General features: G+C 31.6%; 1 protein-coding gene and 1 long non-coding RNA gene across 2 annotated transcripts; both read right to left on the reverse strand.

Annotated features, from left to right (window-relative positions):
- Positions 1–527: 527 nt before the first annotated feature.
- LOC112776908 (rust resistance kinase Lr10-like) lies at positions 528–3,021 on the reverse strand. The gene is made up of 3 exons (XM_029295557.2): positions 2,169–3,021; positions 2,025–2,069; positions 528–1,864 (listed from the first exon to the last, which is right to left on the reverse strand). Exons 1-3 carry the CDS (start codon positions 2,905–2,907, stop codon positions 825–827), a joined length of 1,824 nt encoding a protein of 607 aa, XP_029151390.2. The 5' UTR covers positions 2,908–3,021; the 3' UTR covers positions 528–824.
- A 9,125-nt stretch (positions 3,022–12,146) lies between these two features.
- Positions 12,147–13,028, reverse strand: LOC140181863 (uncharacterized). The gene is made up of 3 exons (XR_011877480.1): positions 12,841–13,028; positions 12,690–12,744; positions 12,147–12,551 (listed from the first exon to the last, which is right to left on the reverse strand). It is a non-coding gene; the product is annotated as an uncharacterized lncRNA (long non-coding RNA).
- Positions 13,029–17,859: the final 4,831 nt, after the last annotated feature.

The following is a 17,859-nucleotide window of genomic DNA, read 5'->3' on the forward strand; positions in this document are numbered from 1 at the left end:
GAACAACTAGGGAACCAAAAGCATATCAGCCAAAAACCAGCAAAAATGTGTTTGGACTCCATGAAAAATCGGGTTTTGGTTTGTGTTCAGTGATCCCAGTAGCAGTTTTCAAACATATTATTCAAAAAGTGATTCTAATTAAACGGTTTTGTTTACTTTTTGGCTAATCACATTTTGGTTCCATATACTTTTCCTATTTATAATTAATTAAGTTATTCCATTTTTTGGCTGATTTGGAGTTGGTTCATATACTTTTCCATTTTGTAAACTTCTTGGAACCAACACTTTTCCATTTTGTAAACTTCTTGGAACCAACCAAAATGGGAGTGGCTTTTAAGGTTAATTGTAATGCCCACGGCTTCTTGGAACTGGTCTTTTATAGAATTAACATAATGTTTGTGGAATTTTGAATGAAGTCATCTATTAGTCAATAAGATATTTTTATTTAGTCTATGCCTGATAAATAACCTCACATATACGGCAAAGGATATATGAAACTTCAATTGGATACTATACATCTTATAGTAGTAAATCAGATACAAGGTGCTAGGTATATTATTGATATCAAAGACTTGGTGAACAGTTATAATAAATTCTATAAAGTTTCAGATGTGTGACTTCAAATTTTTCCAGAGAATTAGCAAACAAATTAATCAACTATCACTCAACCTTAAAATATTGAGTTTGGTTTATAATAACTAGAAACAATTATTACCTCCCAGGCAATTACTATATAAGAAGAAAAAGGACGTTACATATGACAATAAATAAAGCAATATATTGCAACAAGCCTGCAACACATAAAACTACAGTATTTTCAAAATTCAGGGAGATGTTGAAGGAGAAAACCAAAATGGTTTAGGGGGCACTTGCAACAACTCAGCTCTTCCTTCCAGCATTTCCACCACTTTACTAATTGATGGTCGACTTGAAGGGTTGGTTTGAATGCACCATAAGCTCACTATTGTCATCTTTCTTACCATCTCATTTTCCCACTCATTTCTTATACTTCGCAAACCAAGTTCTTGATTTGACACAAGGCGATTATATATCCAATGAGGGAAATATAACTCACTAGATGCGTCAACTTCAACTTTGATATTCCTCCTTCGTCCAACCATTTCTAAAACCATCATTCCATAACTATAAACATCTGACTTGTGAGATACTGCACCAAAATTCTTAGAAAATACTTCTGGAGCAATATAGCCTGCAGTTCCTCTAGCACCAAATATTGATACAATACTTTCTTTTCTAGTGCAAACTTTTGCAAGTCCAAAATCTGAAATTTTGGGACAAAAATTTTCATCTAAGAGAATGTTATGGGGCTTTATGTCAAAATGCAAGATTCTTGTATTGCAGCCCGTGTGCAAATACTCAAGCCCTCGAGCAACACCAATTGCAATATCATATAAAGTTTGACAATCCAATTGGTGATCCCCTATCACAGTATTTTCTTCATAGATTAACTTCTCAAGCGACCCATTGGGCATAAATTCATAAACCAAAGCTCGTTTGGAACCTTGAAAGCAGAAGCCAAGAAGAGCAACAATGTTAACATGAGAAGTTCTGCTCATACTCGCAACTTCATTGAAGAAATCTTCACCATCACCTTTCAGTTCACTTAGGATCTTCACTGCAACATGGCGTCCGTCCTGCAATTGTCCTTTGTATACACTGCCAAATCCTCCTTGGCCTAGTTTGTCTCTGAAAGAGTTGGTCACCTTCTTCATCTCTGAATAAGTATATCTCCTTATTTGTTTCTCCAAAAAGGCATCAACCACCAGCATTTGTTTAGGATTTTCCTTCTTCCATGTTGTGCAGTAGAGCGTGGCCATTACTACTAGCACTAGAACTGTAGCAACTGCAAAGAGAAGAAATGGAAGGAGCAACAGTAAATTATATTTTTCTTGGTTGAGAGTAGAGATATAGAAGATGATGTTTAATTGATAAAAGTAGAATGGCTCATTAAATTTAACACTGATAAAGTTCGATACTGAGGATTATTGTGTTCGATACATTACCCAGTCCCAGTCCCATCTTCACGATCCAACTAATATGACCTGCGTCTAGCAAGTTGAAAATGAAGCAATTATTTATTTTTCTTTATTTTTTTAACAAAGCAATAGATAGATGAATTGATTTAGTCGTTTGAACTTCTAAGATACCTGTGACGCAAAGGAAGTTTCCTTGGGAGTCAAGTTGACAGTGTCCTCTTCTGTGACGAATACAGTTTCTACAATCACTGGATAATTCTACTTCCAACACGATCTCATCAGACAGAAATGAGAAGGGGTCTCTATCATTTGATTCGGCTTTTAATGCAAAATTAATCTTGGAACATGCTGCTAAAGGGCCTGGCCACCGTAAGTCAGGAGAATCTCCGAGACTTTGAAAGCCATCATAGTAGATGTGGTAGTTAGAGCAGTTGTTATAGTTATAAAATCCGGGAGGAAGGGTGAGGTTATTGGAAGGACATGTGAATAGTGTTTTATTGAATTTGGCGTATGAATAACCGAAGGGGGAGCTGGGCATGAGAGGCAGACTCAAATTGTTGCTGAAGGCTTTACAACGCTGCGTCTGCGATTGGGATTTCAAAGAGGTACGTAGAGGCAAATCGGTTATGGTTATGGTATGAAAGTCAATGTATAAAACAAGAAACCTTCCATTTGGTTTGTTGTTTAATACTATGACTTGCTGGCCGTTTGGATTATTGTTATCATGGCAGCCGTGTATGGCCAATACGCCACAGTGAGGCCGTTTTGAGTCAGTGAAAGGGAACATGATGGTGCCAAGTTTCCCACACTCAAAAGAGGTTGGACACTTTTCACTACTCTCAGCTATCACATGAACAACAAACATAAGCTCACATAGAATCAGTGATTTTAATATAAAAAGGGGAGCCATTTTTTATTTATGAGTAATATTTAGAACTTTGAACCAAAGATAAGCAAAAGGAAGGGAGAAAAAGCACTGTCGTAAGTCGTAACCAATCGAGTAAATAGTAACATTAGCATGCATGATCCTCTACCACACGTACAGCAACTTCAAGATTCTTTGCAATGCAATTCCGTTACGCTTACGTGGATGTTGTAATCACTGTTGACTTGGAACTGGTCTTTTATGGAGTAAAATATTCCAATGTTTGTGGAATTTTGAGTCCACCAGGCATAGTTGTCAGAATCGAACCGGTGATCGAACCGGTCAGGTCACTGGGTTATTGGTTCAACCGGTGGATCACTGGTTGAACTGATTGACCCGGTCCTATGTAAATAAAAAATAAAATATAGTCATAAATTTAAAATTAAAATTTAAAATACATATTTTTACTAATATTTTAAAAATATCTAGCTATTCTAAAATAATATAAAACAGGAACAATAAGTATTTTATTAATTTTACTCTATTATAAATATTTTTATTTTGTTTTTATATTAAAATAACTATTATTTTTGAATTTTCATAATTTATGAATTAGTTTATATCTATTATACTATTATATACTACAAGTATTTATTAAAAATAATATTAATAGATATTATATAATTATAAAAAAATAAGTGAGTTTATAATTATTGTTAAATAAAAATATAATTAATTTAAAAATGAATGAGTTTATAACTAAAATTAAAATAAATTAAATAGAAGTAAATTATTTATTGAAAGATATTTATATATATATATTAATTTGCATAAATGTTGATAACAAGCTTAATAGCCTAGTGGTAGTGAGTATTATGTTTTTTCTAGATGAGGGGGGTTCGAACCCCAACTACAACATTTTAAAAAAATTTTGAAACTCAAGCGGTTCGGTCGAACCGGTCTTATTGAGTTTGACCGGTTTTGACCGGTTTATTTTGGATTTGACCGGTTCGCTATCTTATCTGGTCAGATCATTGGACTGGACTAGTTTAAGGTCCGATTCACCGGTTTTTCGGTCGAACCGACCGGTCCGATCCGGTTTTGCTAACTATGCCACCAGGACCACCCACTAAATTGAAGATTATTCTCTCCACACAATTAGCCTCTTTTATTACTACTGCTGCTGAATGAAGTCATCTGTTAGTCAATAAGATATTTTAGTCTAAGCCTCATAAATAACCTCACATACACGGGAAAGGATTGACTGCATGTCTACATAGTAGCAACCACGTCAGAGATCAGAAGTTTTCATTAATGTTAAGTAAAAAAATTTTATACCCCAAATGAAGGAGTCTGGGATGGAAAGTGCTCTAAGTTATTGGGCTAAAGATTATACAATATACGTAATTATACCCATTCTTATCACCTTTAATTTCAAGACTTGAGTCAACGAAAATCTTAGCAAATATGGTTTATAGTAGTAAATCACGGATACAAGGTGCAGGCAGAAATAACCACCAGTTATATATTAACCAGAATGCGCGCGATAAGCGGAACGGTAAATTAGTGATAGTATATAATAAATATTAAAAATTATTATATTTTGTAGAAAAAAATTAAATATGTGTAAATTAAAGTTAAATTTAAAAGGTGTTTTATTTTAAATAATTTGTAATACAAAAGATTTGGATATTGGAGTTGTACAAAGTGACATTTTTAGTTGGTGGACTTAGTCATCTTATGTGGCGCTCGTCCTCTTTTTTTTTTTGGTTGTTAGAGTTGGTGCTTTCTTCTTTTCTTACGAAGCTCGTCCTCCTTTTTTTTGTTGGTTGTTAGAGTTTGTGCTTTCTTTTTTTCTTACGAAGACATGTTCTTTATGAGTTGTTGAGTTTGATGCACTTTCTATTGTGTTATTTGGTTCCATCTTTGTATAATTGTATGTATGTTCTTCTTTTAAAGATGTGTCTTGAATTTGTATGGTTTTCTTTCTCCTTAATCTCTTGATGGGGTGGTGCTTCAATGTCATTATTTTTCTGAAATGTCATTAGATTTGAAGCAGTTGTACCTAATAAGTTTTTTTTGCGTCGCCATCAAATAGTGCAAAAGTTATTGTAACACTTTGATCTAAAACCTTTAATTGAATTCTGAACCTAAAATAAGTATTGGGCTAGCAACTAATAATTTGATAGATGAGATTATAAAAAGTATATAGAATTACCTTATTGTTGGATATTGTGGTGTTTGATTACATGTGCCACAAATATAGTTGTTTCTTTTTTTTTATATGCTTTCTTCTGACACTTTTTACATTTAATATAGTTCCATCCTAATTTGTCATCAATTTCATTTATAGTTGTTAAAATTGTGAAGATCTTTTCCTATTCCAATATTCAATTTATGTTATCATTAGGTATATGGTATTTGAGTAAGTATGAATGTATGATACATGTTGTGATTTTTTTTTGGCATACCTGATCATCAGATTCTCATTGCATAGCCATTAGATCTTGGATAGTTATTCGATTTCTAATCGAATGATACTCTATTAAGTAAGTTTGAGATGTGCAGTTCGAAAATAAATTTTTTGTGCTAAATTTGATGTTATGTGAAAGAATAGTAATAAGAGATTTATATATGTAGTTTAAATGGTATGGAATTTAAAAACTTATAACGTAAAATTTATTATGATCAATAATATTATTATGACATTTGTAATATGGATGTTTATTACGTTATTTATAAAAATTAATTGTTGCGGTTATAAATTTATTGTATTATTTATAACGGTAAGAGATAATAAATATAGAAATATGAATTCAATGTATTTGGAGGTTACAAATTTATTGGATTTTATTTTTTAGTTTTTTATTTGTATATTTTTTTTTGTTGATTTAAAAATAATAGTTAATTTGGCAAGAATTGAGTTGATTCTAAAGTTGTGCCAAATAATAATTATTCTAAAGTTGGCAATGCAATTGATGTAGTCAATGGCCTAAACTTATGGAGTTGCGGTCAACATAATTATTGTAATAATTATATATTTAGATTTGTATCCATGCATGATGCATCTTATGTGTACAAATATACGCAACAAAAACTAAAAGTTAAACATTTTTAGTAAAAAAAAAAAATAGTTAATTAGTATTTTGAGGTAAACATGCATGCATGATGCATCTTATATACTACAAATGTATCTAATATGAAAATCAGGGGCGGTGCTAGGTACAAACAAAGGGGGGCAATGGCCCCTAATTTTAATTTTTTACATGTAAATTATATGTAAATTTTAGTTTAGCCCCTTAAAATTTTATTTTAATCTTATTTTATTGTGTAAATATTTTTTGCTCCCCTCTAATATTTCTTCTAGCTCCGCCCCTGATGAAAATGTATGTCTAATATCATATATTTTTTGGTTTCGTTTTGATACTCTTTTAATAAATTTTTTTTTTAGTTTTTAAATATTCTTTTCAAAATTTATATTGGTAAAATAAAATAGAATTTGTTTTTAATAATAAGTAAAAACTACAATAATAGTTCTTTGTACCTAGTGTTACTTCTAAAAATTAAAATAATTTTTTTTTACCAAAGATACAGAGACTCGAACTCGCGACTAATATGGGAGACTATGCCATTTGAAGTATAACTCATTGGCAAAAATTAAAATGATTATAATAAACATAATTATAATAATAAAATATAATTTTTATTTTTTAAATTTTTAATTTATAAATTAATTGTTACGGTTATAAATTTATTGTATTGTTTATAACGGTAAGATATAATAAATATAGAAATATGAATTCAATATATTTGGAGATTACAAATTTATTGGATTCTATTTTTTAGTTTTTTATTTGTATATTTTATTTTTTTGTTGATTTAGAAATAATAATTGATTTGACAAGAATTGAATGGTTGATTCTAAAGTTGTGCCAAGTAAGCAATATTACTGACATGACATTAGTAGGAGAAAAGTAATATCTCAAAAGCAATGTGATACATACTTATGTATTTACTTTTATATATTAAAAATAGATTAAATTGCACAAGTAACTACTATTACTGATATAAGACTAGAGCAGGTAAAATAATTTCTACAAACTTTTAGATGTGTGACTTGAGTAATGAATTGGAGATGTTGGATAAGAAATGAAAAAGGGCCTAGGCGGCAATTCAAATGATTCCAAGCTTCCTTCAAGCATTTCTACCACCTTAATGTTGGGAATAAGGAGTATGGCCACAATCCAATCAATCATGTATTAAATAATTTGTTATTGTTATTATATTAAAATGTTAATATAATAAGGTCTTTGGTTAAATTTAAAAATTTATCATTGTGATAGTGATCATAATATTGAGAGATAAATCTTTTATAATTTAATCTACATTATTCTTAGTCATATAATTATTAAAAAGGACACTAATAATCCGAAAGGATCAATATATATATATATATATATATATATATATATATATATATATATGGTCTTCGTTAGATGAAGATTAATAGATCTTATTTATTAAATTATATATATAGATGGTGCATATAGAGATATGACCATTGAATTGACTCACTTTGAAAATTCCTAATGGTTATAATTACCGTATATTTGTCAATAGGATATTCTCAAGATGAACATAGTAATAGAGTTTCCTTTGACCTGTGACTGTCATAGTAATTAACAATGTACTTATTATACTTTGATTCCGGACACCTAATATCCTAGGGTGCTAGTTGAATGGATATTGGGTATGATTTAAATACTTGTAAAATTAATGATTTGTCAATAAGGAATCCGTCAACTCTCGGTAAAGAGTTTGAGTTCTATGATTATAATGACTGAGATGAATGAAACCTTGACCAAGGGGATCGAATGAATGAAGAAATGAGTTTCTTAAGTCATTCACAATTCATTATAATAATGGTAACAAGTTAGAGTTTGACAATTAAACCATACGCTAAGGGTTAACCAAGAGCTGGAGGATGCAAGAAATTATACTTTGTTCTTCTAAGGTTCTTAGTAAAAATATATTACTTCATACTATCGGGTCGTTGAGGAGTGTTGATAGATGCCAACCTTGATTAGTAAATTTAGTAGGACTAATTTACTACCCGCTTAGTATTGAACCTATGGGGTCACACACTAACGAGTGTTCTAATCTTTGCTATAGAATTATTTAATTATTATTTTGATTTGATCAAATAAATAATTATATTAATTGAAAATAGAATATTATTATATTCTTTGCTAGCACCAAAAATATAATAATAGTATGATAATTGAGAATATTAAATGAGATTTGAGAATAGTTAGTTATTCTATTTTTAAATTTGGATGAGATCCTAACTGATTCTGTTTCAAATTGAGTTATGATATGATTCATAAATTTGAAGGATTCAGATTTAGAATTTCAAGATATGATTTAAATTTGAATTGAGATTCAAATTTAAAATCAGTAACAAATCTCATACTATATATATGTATGCCAAGAGTACAGGAAATAGATGAGAATAAAACACAAGGGTTTTATTCCTTTACCTCTACACACATAGACATATGTGAGCCTGATTCTTGGAGAAGAATTTTATGGCATGCAAAGAGTTGCAAGAGGTTTCTCAATTTAGATCAGATGTCCATTGGTCAAGGAGTTGACAGCAAAGGTTGGTTTCGGTGTAGATACGCATAGCGCCTTCATACCATCGAAGGAAAAAGTGATTTTTACTAAAGTGTCTAAAGGTATTTAGGTCTTATCTATGTATTATTTCTAGAATAAAATTTAAGCACAAAATAGATCTTTAGGATTACCTTCTTTTCTTCCCTTGCGTGTTATGAACACATGGTAATCCTTCACTTACTCATTGCGGACGGCACGAAGGATTAGTCTGTATGCACCACAAGCTCACCAATGTCAACTTTCTCACTATTTCCCTATCGCTGTCCTTTCTGATACACCACAATTCAAACTCTTCATCTAGTTCAAGTCGCTTGTAAATCTAATGTGGAAAATACAACTCACTGAACGATCAACTTCCACATTTTTATTGTTTCTTTTTCCAACCATTTCCAAAACCATCATTCCATAACTGTAAACATCTGTCTTGTGAGATATTCCACAAAAATTCCTTGAAAACAAATCTGGAGCAATAAATCCATAATAGTTCCTCTTGCACACGACATGAAAACAATACTCTCTTTTCTTGGACATATCTTAGCGAGTCCAAAATCTGAAATCTTTGGACAAAAATTCTTGTCGAGTAGTATGTTATGAGGTTTTACATCGAAATGCAAGATCCTGGTATTGCAGCCTCAATGCAAATAATTTAATCCACGTGCGACACCAACTGCAATGTCATATAGAGCAATGGATCCAATTGGCGACCAACTGTAGTTGAATTTTCCTCACGTAGGAACTTTTCAAGGGATCCATTAGGCATAAATTCATAGATTAGAGCTCGTTTGGAACCTTGAAAACAAAATCCCACAAGAATAACAATGTTAACATGAGATGTCCAACTAATGCTTGCAACTTTGTTGACGAATTCCTCTGCAGATCCCTGTGAGTTATGAGATTGAAAACCTTAACAGCAACAAGACTCCCATCTTGTCGTTCCTGTGCAAGTAAAATAGGAAACTGTTTGAGACATACAAAAGACCCCATAAGGGCGCCACTTAGATAGAGATACAAGAAATATCTTTTTTTAAAGACACGTTACTTCTACCAATTAATGTTCGACACGTAGCATTGATCAAACCAAAATTTGGTTCATCTTTAACGATTCTTTTTCTTTTTTATTTGTGGTCATAAACCAGTTTTTTGGGATTTTTTTTCCCTCTCGCCCGTTATTCCGAGGGTTACCTGAAACGTTGGGTTCGGGTCGGACGTGAGGTCCGGGTCCTCTTTGAAGGTCGATGTCCGACCTAGTGGTGTTGAGGTGCCGCCTATCCGAGCTCTTTCCAAGGGGTTGGGTGGTGGTACCTGCAAGAGATTTCGATACTTAAGTTAGCAAGGGCTTTAAGCAGGTTTTTAGTAGATTAGAACGTGAGTTATTGATGGATAGGACTTGCATCGGTTTGGATTTTTTCACTTAAAATAACTTCCGTTGCAAGTATAGACCAAACCGGCAACCAACTCCCACCATCAAAGTTTAACTTCAAATTAAAATAACTGAGAGTAATTAAACCTCGGGTCATTCTCCCTAGGAACTAGTGATAAAAAGCACACAATTTTGGTTGTGAATATCAAGGGGCGTTTTCAATGATTGAAGTAAACAAATTAAAGGAATTAAAGAACACTCAAAATTGCAATTAATAAACTAATAAAGGAATAAAGGAACTATGTATGTAATATAGACAAGTAATGCTATAAAATGATGAAATTGCGGTTCAAAACATAAATGGAACCTTGACTTGGGATGAGTTATGGAATCCCTTCCTTGCCATAACCACAACTATGATAATTATGATGGATTAATCTCACATAGTCAACCTTTAACATCGAAGAGTAAGTCAAGTGAGCATAATTGTTATTAATCCACAAATTCTAGCTAACTTACTAATTACCAAAGTAAAAAGCTAGCGTTAGTGGAAACAATTACAACTAACAAACCAAGAATTATAAAAAAATGTTGGACATTATGACTCTAATGTTCCATATACTCATTTTTCCAAGGCAAGGGGTGGAAATCTACCCCATAATCAAAATTGACATTTCATCAAATACCTAGTGTGCATAATCATAAAATATGGAAAAATTGGGAAAATGATAAAAACTATGAACAACCAAATGATCAAAATCAACAAAGGCAACTCAACAAACATAAAATAACCATCAAACATCAAATTCATGAACCAGAACTCAAAATTGTAAAACTATGTATATATTGACAAGGAAATTAAAATATAAGAAAGTGTAGAATAAGTAGTGCAATAAAAGAGAAAATTAAAGAAATACTTACAATGAAAATTGCTAGGATCCAAAATCAAAACTTGAAACTATAAGATTCTACAAACCCTAATTAAAATTGAGAGAAAACCTAATCCTAAAACTATCCTAAACTACCCTAAGTGTGTTGTATATTGTATGTTGTGAGTTGGTATGTCGTATGGTTGCTAGCCCCTCCTTTATAAGCTCCAAAGCCTTCAAAAATGGGCCAAAAAGCCCCCAAATTCGCGAGCCACGTGACTTTTTAATGAAGTCACACGCTGGTACCTGTGCATACACACAGATGTGTGCGTACGCACACTTGCTGATTTTCCTCCTATGCATACGCACACATGTTGATTTTCATCTTGTGCGTACGCACAGAGTGTTGTGTGTACGCACACTTGGCTGTGTGCTTTTCCTTTGATTTCTTCATAATTTCTCCCAATTGCGTGTTTCTCTTCCACTCTTATCAAGTCATTCCAACCTATTATACCTAAAATCACTCATCAAAACTATCAATGCATCGAATGGAATGAAAGTGGAATAAAATTGATTAAATAAGCACAAAATAGCATATTTTCACAATTAGGCACAATTTAGAGAGAAAACACAAACGTATGCTATTTAGATGAATAAATGTGGGTTTATATGATGAAATCCACTCAAATCAATCCAAAATTTATTGTCAAATATGATGACCTCCTTTGGGAAGAGGGTCTTTATCTTATCTTGTATCCATTGGTAGGATCTTATCTTTTTGGTAACCGCCTTTTGGTGGACGGTGACCTGGCTGTATTGGGCTTATTTGTTGATATCCGACCTCTTTAAAAGAGGTCGGTGGGGGTAGAAGGGCCCTCCTCGAAGGTCGGTCCTTTTAACCCTTGCTGGCCTGGACCTAGTTCTTGGGTCTGGGTATGAACAGTGCCCCTGCTTGAGTTTCGATCTTTTATAGGTCGTGCTCAAGTATTCTTTCATCGGACGGGTCTACCCTGGGTAGGTCAGGCGTCATTGGTTTTTAATTTTTGAAATACGAATCGTTCGTATTAAATGCTGGTCTAGGTTAGCGCGACAGTTTCTTTGGGTCTTTGTGAGCGCTTTTAAGGCTCATTGATTGGGCCTTTATTCCTTTCTTTGCCATTTCAGTTTTGCCTCCTTTGCCTCTTCAAAAACCTTTGGGGCTTCTTCATTTTTCTTTTTACTTTGCTGTTCTTTCTCTTTTCTTTCGACGCCTCTTTTTCTTTGTCTGTGCCTTGTGATCAAGAAGTTCTTTTCTAGGCTTGGGCGTTTTTCTTGGAGGGATTCGCACTTGCCGCTGTAGACGTCTTCGTGCTCTTCTCCTTTCCAGGTTGGTGCTTTCGTTTTCTTTTCGTTTCTATTCCCTTAGTAGTGGTGATCTGGTTTTCTGCTGCTCCATTTGATGTGAACTCCTTCTTTTGCTTATTTGTTTGTTCCTGGTGATTTTGCATGTTCGCTTTTTCTTCAAAATTTTGGCTTTTACTATTTGTACTGGGCGATGGGGGTTTTCTGGCCCTTGTATCTTTAAATTGTGTTTTATCAACAATCATCATCATAATTCATCAAAATCATCACAGGCATCAATAATCATAATTCACTATCAACCATTCAAACCTATCCTATAATCCACTAGTCTAAGTATCCAGAAATATTATATATTACATAGAGGAAACCGAAATCATACCTTGGCCGATTCCCAATATGTGTTACACACCAAATTGAGTCCACACCAAGCTTCCACAAGCTTTCTAAACTCAAACAAGCCACCAATCAACTCCAACAAGCATCAACAATTAATATTCCAAACTAGACATACATAATTTACCATAGATCAATACCTAGGGTTCACCAAAATTATAATTTCACAAAGTAAAGAGTTTTCTTACCTTCTTGGATGGTGTTTAGGGCACAAACCACCAATAGTCCAACCTTAGATACCACCTAATCAATCAAAACACAAAAATTCACTCAAAACCAACACCCATATTTTCGAATTTCTTAGGGCAGAGGAGAGGAGAGAAAATTTCAAAATCTTACCTACAAAAGTTAGATAGAACTAACGGGTTCAGCGAGAGTTTCGCATAGCCGCTGACGACACGCGAATCGGAGCATCGTAGCTCGAGATATGGCCACCGGAAGTTGTATGTGAATAGTGACAATAGAGGAAAAGCTCTCACCTCTCTCCTCACTTCAGCTGCTGGTGTGTGTGGTATTTGATGAAGAATGAGGCTGAAATGAGCTCATTAATGAACTTATATATGTTGAGCTTGGGCCCAACTTGGGTCCGGTCCAACCCATTAACATTTTTGACCCGTTTGGCCCAATTTTGGGCAAAACCTTTAAAATTTATGCCAGTTTTTAATTCTAATTATTTTCTTAATCTTTTCTACTGTTTTTATCATTTTCGTTTAGTACCGAACAGATTTAAGCTGGTACTACCGGTTAATTTATCAGTACGCATTTTTACGTAATTTTCCGAAAAAAATTATATTTTCCAACTCAGAAAAATCTATTGAGTCCAAATATCATATTTAAATTTTCTAATTAACATTCTAAATTTTTGGAATCTATTTTGGACAATTAATTTATTTTAATTAAGCAATTTAATTAATTGCGGTTCTTACATCTATCATCACATTAATTTTTATTCTTCTTTGATAGTATTTAATAGTATTTTTAATCTCTTTTTTTTTATTTAAATTGTTCTATGTTTTTTATTATAATATTATTTTTTTAATAAATATAAATTGATAAATAAAATAAAATTTAATTTTTTTTATTTTTACTTTTATTTATATTTATTATATAAATTAATAGTCACTTTATACATATTTTTTTTTATCTTCTTTTATATAATCTTATATCTCTCATTCTTTTTTTTATCTTTATTAATGATTTGCACAATTATTTAAAAATTTTGATTTAAGTGGCACTTGCAAATAAAACTATAATGTTTTCAAAATTCAGGGAGATGTGGAAAGAGAAAACCAAAATGGTTTAGGTGGCACTTGCAACAACGCAGTTCTTCCTTCAAGCATTTTCACCACTTTACTAATTGATGCTACACTTGAAGGGTTGGCTTGAATTGGTAAAGTTTTTCAAAGTGCTTTTAAATTGGTAAAATTATTTAAAAAAGTGTTTATACTTTTTAAAAATATAAGATTTTTTTTATTTGATAAATTAAAATATTTTTGTATTTATATTTGTGGCTTTCAAAAATTATTGGATACTTTTAAAAGTTAAAGATGTTTTTAAAAATATTTAAGAATAAAAATAGGCTAAATGACCTATTAAGAATATGCAGCTTAGGCTAATATAAAATAGGTACAAATTCAAGTTTTTGTAAAAAATAAAAACTTTAATATGTTAATAGATCAAGTTCAGATTCATTAATTAATTTTATTGGCCTGTCTGAACCTGTTAAAACATAATTAAATACATAAATAATGGCTAATTTTTTTTTGAACGTATGAAAACTGAGTAATATTCTTTAATATAGTAATTTTGAGTGTTTTTTAAAAATGTGAAAGACACATAAATTATTGGGTCCAATTTATGTACTTTAAATTTTTTATTTTTTTGAAATAGAAATCGGTAGGTCTGATTTCTGTACTCGTTAAATCGAATGGTTTGATTTCAGTACCTCTCACAAACTGGAGGGTCCAATTTTTGTATCCTGAATTAATTAGTGCTACATTTGAGAATAACACCCCAACAATTCATAATATAAAAAAATACCATTCTCAACCTAGTATAAAAAATAAAAAATATTTTTGTATATTTTAAATACTTTAAAGTTTAAAATTCTTATAAATATTAAATATGATATATTACATATAAATATTTTTATTTTTGTAAAAAAAAATTTATCAAGTCTTTTAATAGGCTTCAAGCTAAGTTGAATAACAGACCAGACTTAATATTTTAAAAAAAAGTCTATAGGTCAAGTCAGGTCAAGTCCAAGCCAATTAACTACATAACAGGTCTGGCCATCAAAGTTTGGTTTGTGGTGGCCTCTCTTCACCCCTAAAAGCGTCTAAGGATGAGCTTTTAAAAATTGACTTGTACTTATTAAAATTAAAAATCTGATTAATTCTTATATTAATATCTATTATAATATTTTTAAATTTTAAAAATTATTTTATTAAACATACTTGTTGTTACTTGTACTTATTAAAAGTTATTTTTAATTTAATTTATAAAATATAAATGCTATAACTTTTAAAAAGTAAAAGCTTTTACCAAATTAAGTATATTATTATCATTTTTTTACCATCTCATTTTCACACTCATTTCTTATACTTTGCAAACCAAATTCTTGATTAAAGGAAAAAAATCCTCTAATTAGGGGTATGTATAGGTCGGGTGAAACCGGGTTTAATGTGACCTAGATTCGACCTAAAATATATACCGGGCCTATTTATTAGATCCTAATCCGGCCCTAGACCCGATGAAATCTATACACTTTCAGGCCACGATTATATCGGATAAAAACCGGGTGAAAATCGGACCGTTAACATTACATTATCTTGATACATTCGTATAAGCTAGCATGTGAAAATATCCAAATTTTCAAAGACTCCAACCATTATTTGACATTGAAGGATTACTATGTGTTCATAACACGCAGCGGAAGAAAAAAAGGTAATCCTAAAGATCTATTTTGTGCTTAAACTTTATTCCAATAATAAATATATAGTAGATCAGATCTAAATACCTTTAGACGCTTTAGTAAAAATCACTTTCTCCTTCGATGGTACGAAGGCGCTATGCGTATCCACACCGAGACCAACATTTGCTGTCAACTCCTTGACCAATGGACATCTGATCTAAATTGAGAAACCTCTTGCAACTCTTTGCATGCCATAAAATTCTTCTCCAAGAATTAGGCTCACATACACTTATGTGTGTAGAGGTAAAGAAATAAAACTCTTGTTATTCTCTCATCCGTTTTTCTCATCTGTAATTCCTCTACTCTTGGCATACATATATATAGTATGAGATTTGTTACTGATTTTAAATTTGAATCTCAATTCAAATTTAAATCATATCTTAAAATTCTAAATCTGAATCCTTCAAATTTATGAATTATATCATAACTCAATTTGAAAAAGAATCAGTTAGGATCTCATCCAAATTTAGAAATAGAATAACTAATTATTCTCAAATCTCATTTAATATTCTCAATTATCATACTATTATTATATTCTTGGTGCTAGCAAAAAATATAATAATATTCCATTTGAATTAATATAATTATTTATTTGATCAAATCAAATTAATAATTAAATAATTCTACAGCAAAGATTAGAACACTCGTTAGTGTGTGACCCCATAGGTTCAATACTAAGCGGGTAGTAAATTAGTCATACTAAATTTACTAATCAAGGTTGGCGTCTAGCAACACTCCTCAACGACCCGATAGTATGAAATAATATATTTTTACTAAGAACCTCAGAAGAACAAAGTATAATTCCTTCCATCTTTCCAGCTCTTGGTTAACCTTTAGAGTATGGTTTAATTGTCAAACTCTAACTTGTTACCATTATTATAATGAACTGTGAATGACATAAGAAACTCATTTCTTCATTCATTCAATCCCCTTGGCCAAGGTTTTATTCATCTCAGTCATTATAATCATAGAGCTCAAACTCTTTACCGAGAGTTGACGGATTCCTTATTGACTAATCATTAATTCTACAAGTATTTAAATCATACCCAATATCCATTCAACTAGCACCCTAGGGTATTAGGTGTCCGGAATCAAAGTATAATAAATACATTGTTAATTACTATGACAGTCGCAGGTCAAAGGAAACTCTATTACTATGTTCATCTTGAAAATATCCTATTGACAAATATGCGGTAATTATAACCATTAGGAATTCTCAAAGTGAGTCAGTTCAATGGTTATATCTCTATATGCACCATCTATATATATAATTTAATAAATGAGATCTATTAATCTTCATCCAATGAAGACCATTATATATATATTGATCTTTTCAGATTATTAATGTCCTTTTTAATAATCCTATGACCAAGAACAATTTAGATTAAATTATAAAAGATTTATCTCTCAATATTATGATCACTATCACAATGATAAATCTCTAAATTTAATCAAGGACCTTATTATATTAACATTTTAATATAATAACAATAACAAATTATTTGACACATGATTGATTGGATTGTGGTCATACTCCTTATTCCCAACAGACATGGTAAAATTCACTTAGAAAAATATAACAAGAACCAACTCTTCTCTAAAATTAAAGTATAACCATAATCAATACTAATATTATCTAATAACACCAAATATTTAAATCAATACAAATAACACAATATTATGCATTAGTCTAAAATCTTATGCATTTTAAACATAAAATATTAACTCATAGTCTTATAATAACTAATAACACAAAATATTAAGGTTTACAATACTTAAATTTCACATAGGAATAACTATCATCCATCACTAATAACACAAAATATTAATTGTGTATGATGATCGGGCCATCGGGCCGACTTCGGGTGACCCGAGCCATGACCCAGACCAGACCCGAAATAATGACCGAGTCTATTTTAGAGACCCTTATTCGATCCTAAACCGATAAAATCACACCAAAATAGTCTCTAAAATGTTCGGGACTGAACCGAGTCTTCGAGTCGAGTCGGATCATGCACGCCCCTACCTCTAATCTTAATTGGTAACACACAATACAGTCCTAGAAAGACCCAAAAAAAACACACACACTTCCGGTAACAAACAACACAAATTTCACAAAAATGGTCTCAGTTTCCCACAGTTCCACTTCCATCTATTTCTGATAATTTCAGGTTTGGGAGTGATATCCACTGTTGAATTAAAGACACATTAGGGTGACGTACAAATTCTAAAGGAACTGAAGAACAAAACCGACCCTTCTTCTGTGACTCCAGGTTCATGCGTAACCTCATGAAACTTCATCGTGGACCAATGCGACAACCTCTCCACCTAAAATTGCACTGGAATTGGTCAACCAAGGCTTGCTTTCTACAATATATTTAAAT

Source organism: Arachis hypogaea, chromosome 19 (assembly GCF_003086295.3).
Source record: "Arachis hypogaea cultivar Tifrunner chromosome 19, arahy.Tifrunner.gnm2.J5K5, whole genome shotgun sequence".
NCBI classification, from domain to species: Eukaryota; Viridiplantae; Streptophyta; class Magnoliopsida; order Fabales; family Fabaceae; genus Arachis; species Arachis hypogaea.

Excerpts from the sequence above, each read along its gene's own strand:
- LOC112776908 (XM_029295557.2), bottom strand. The coding sequence starts at position 2,907 with ATGGCTCCCCTTTTTATATTAAAATCACTGATTCTATGTGAGCTTATG. Across the intron at positions 2,070-2,168 it reads AAACTTCCTTTGCGTCACAG|ACGCAGGTCATATTAGTTGG; the intron begins GTATCTTAGAAG and ends TCAACTTGCTAG. Across the intron at positions 1,865-2,024 it reads GAAGATGGGACTGGGACTGG|TTGCTACAGTTCTAGTGCTA; the intron begins GTAATGTATCGA and ends TTCTCTTTGCAG.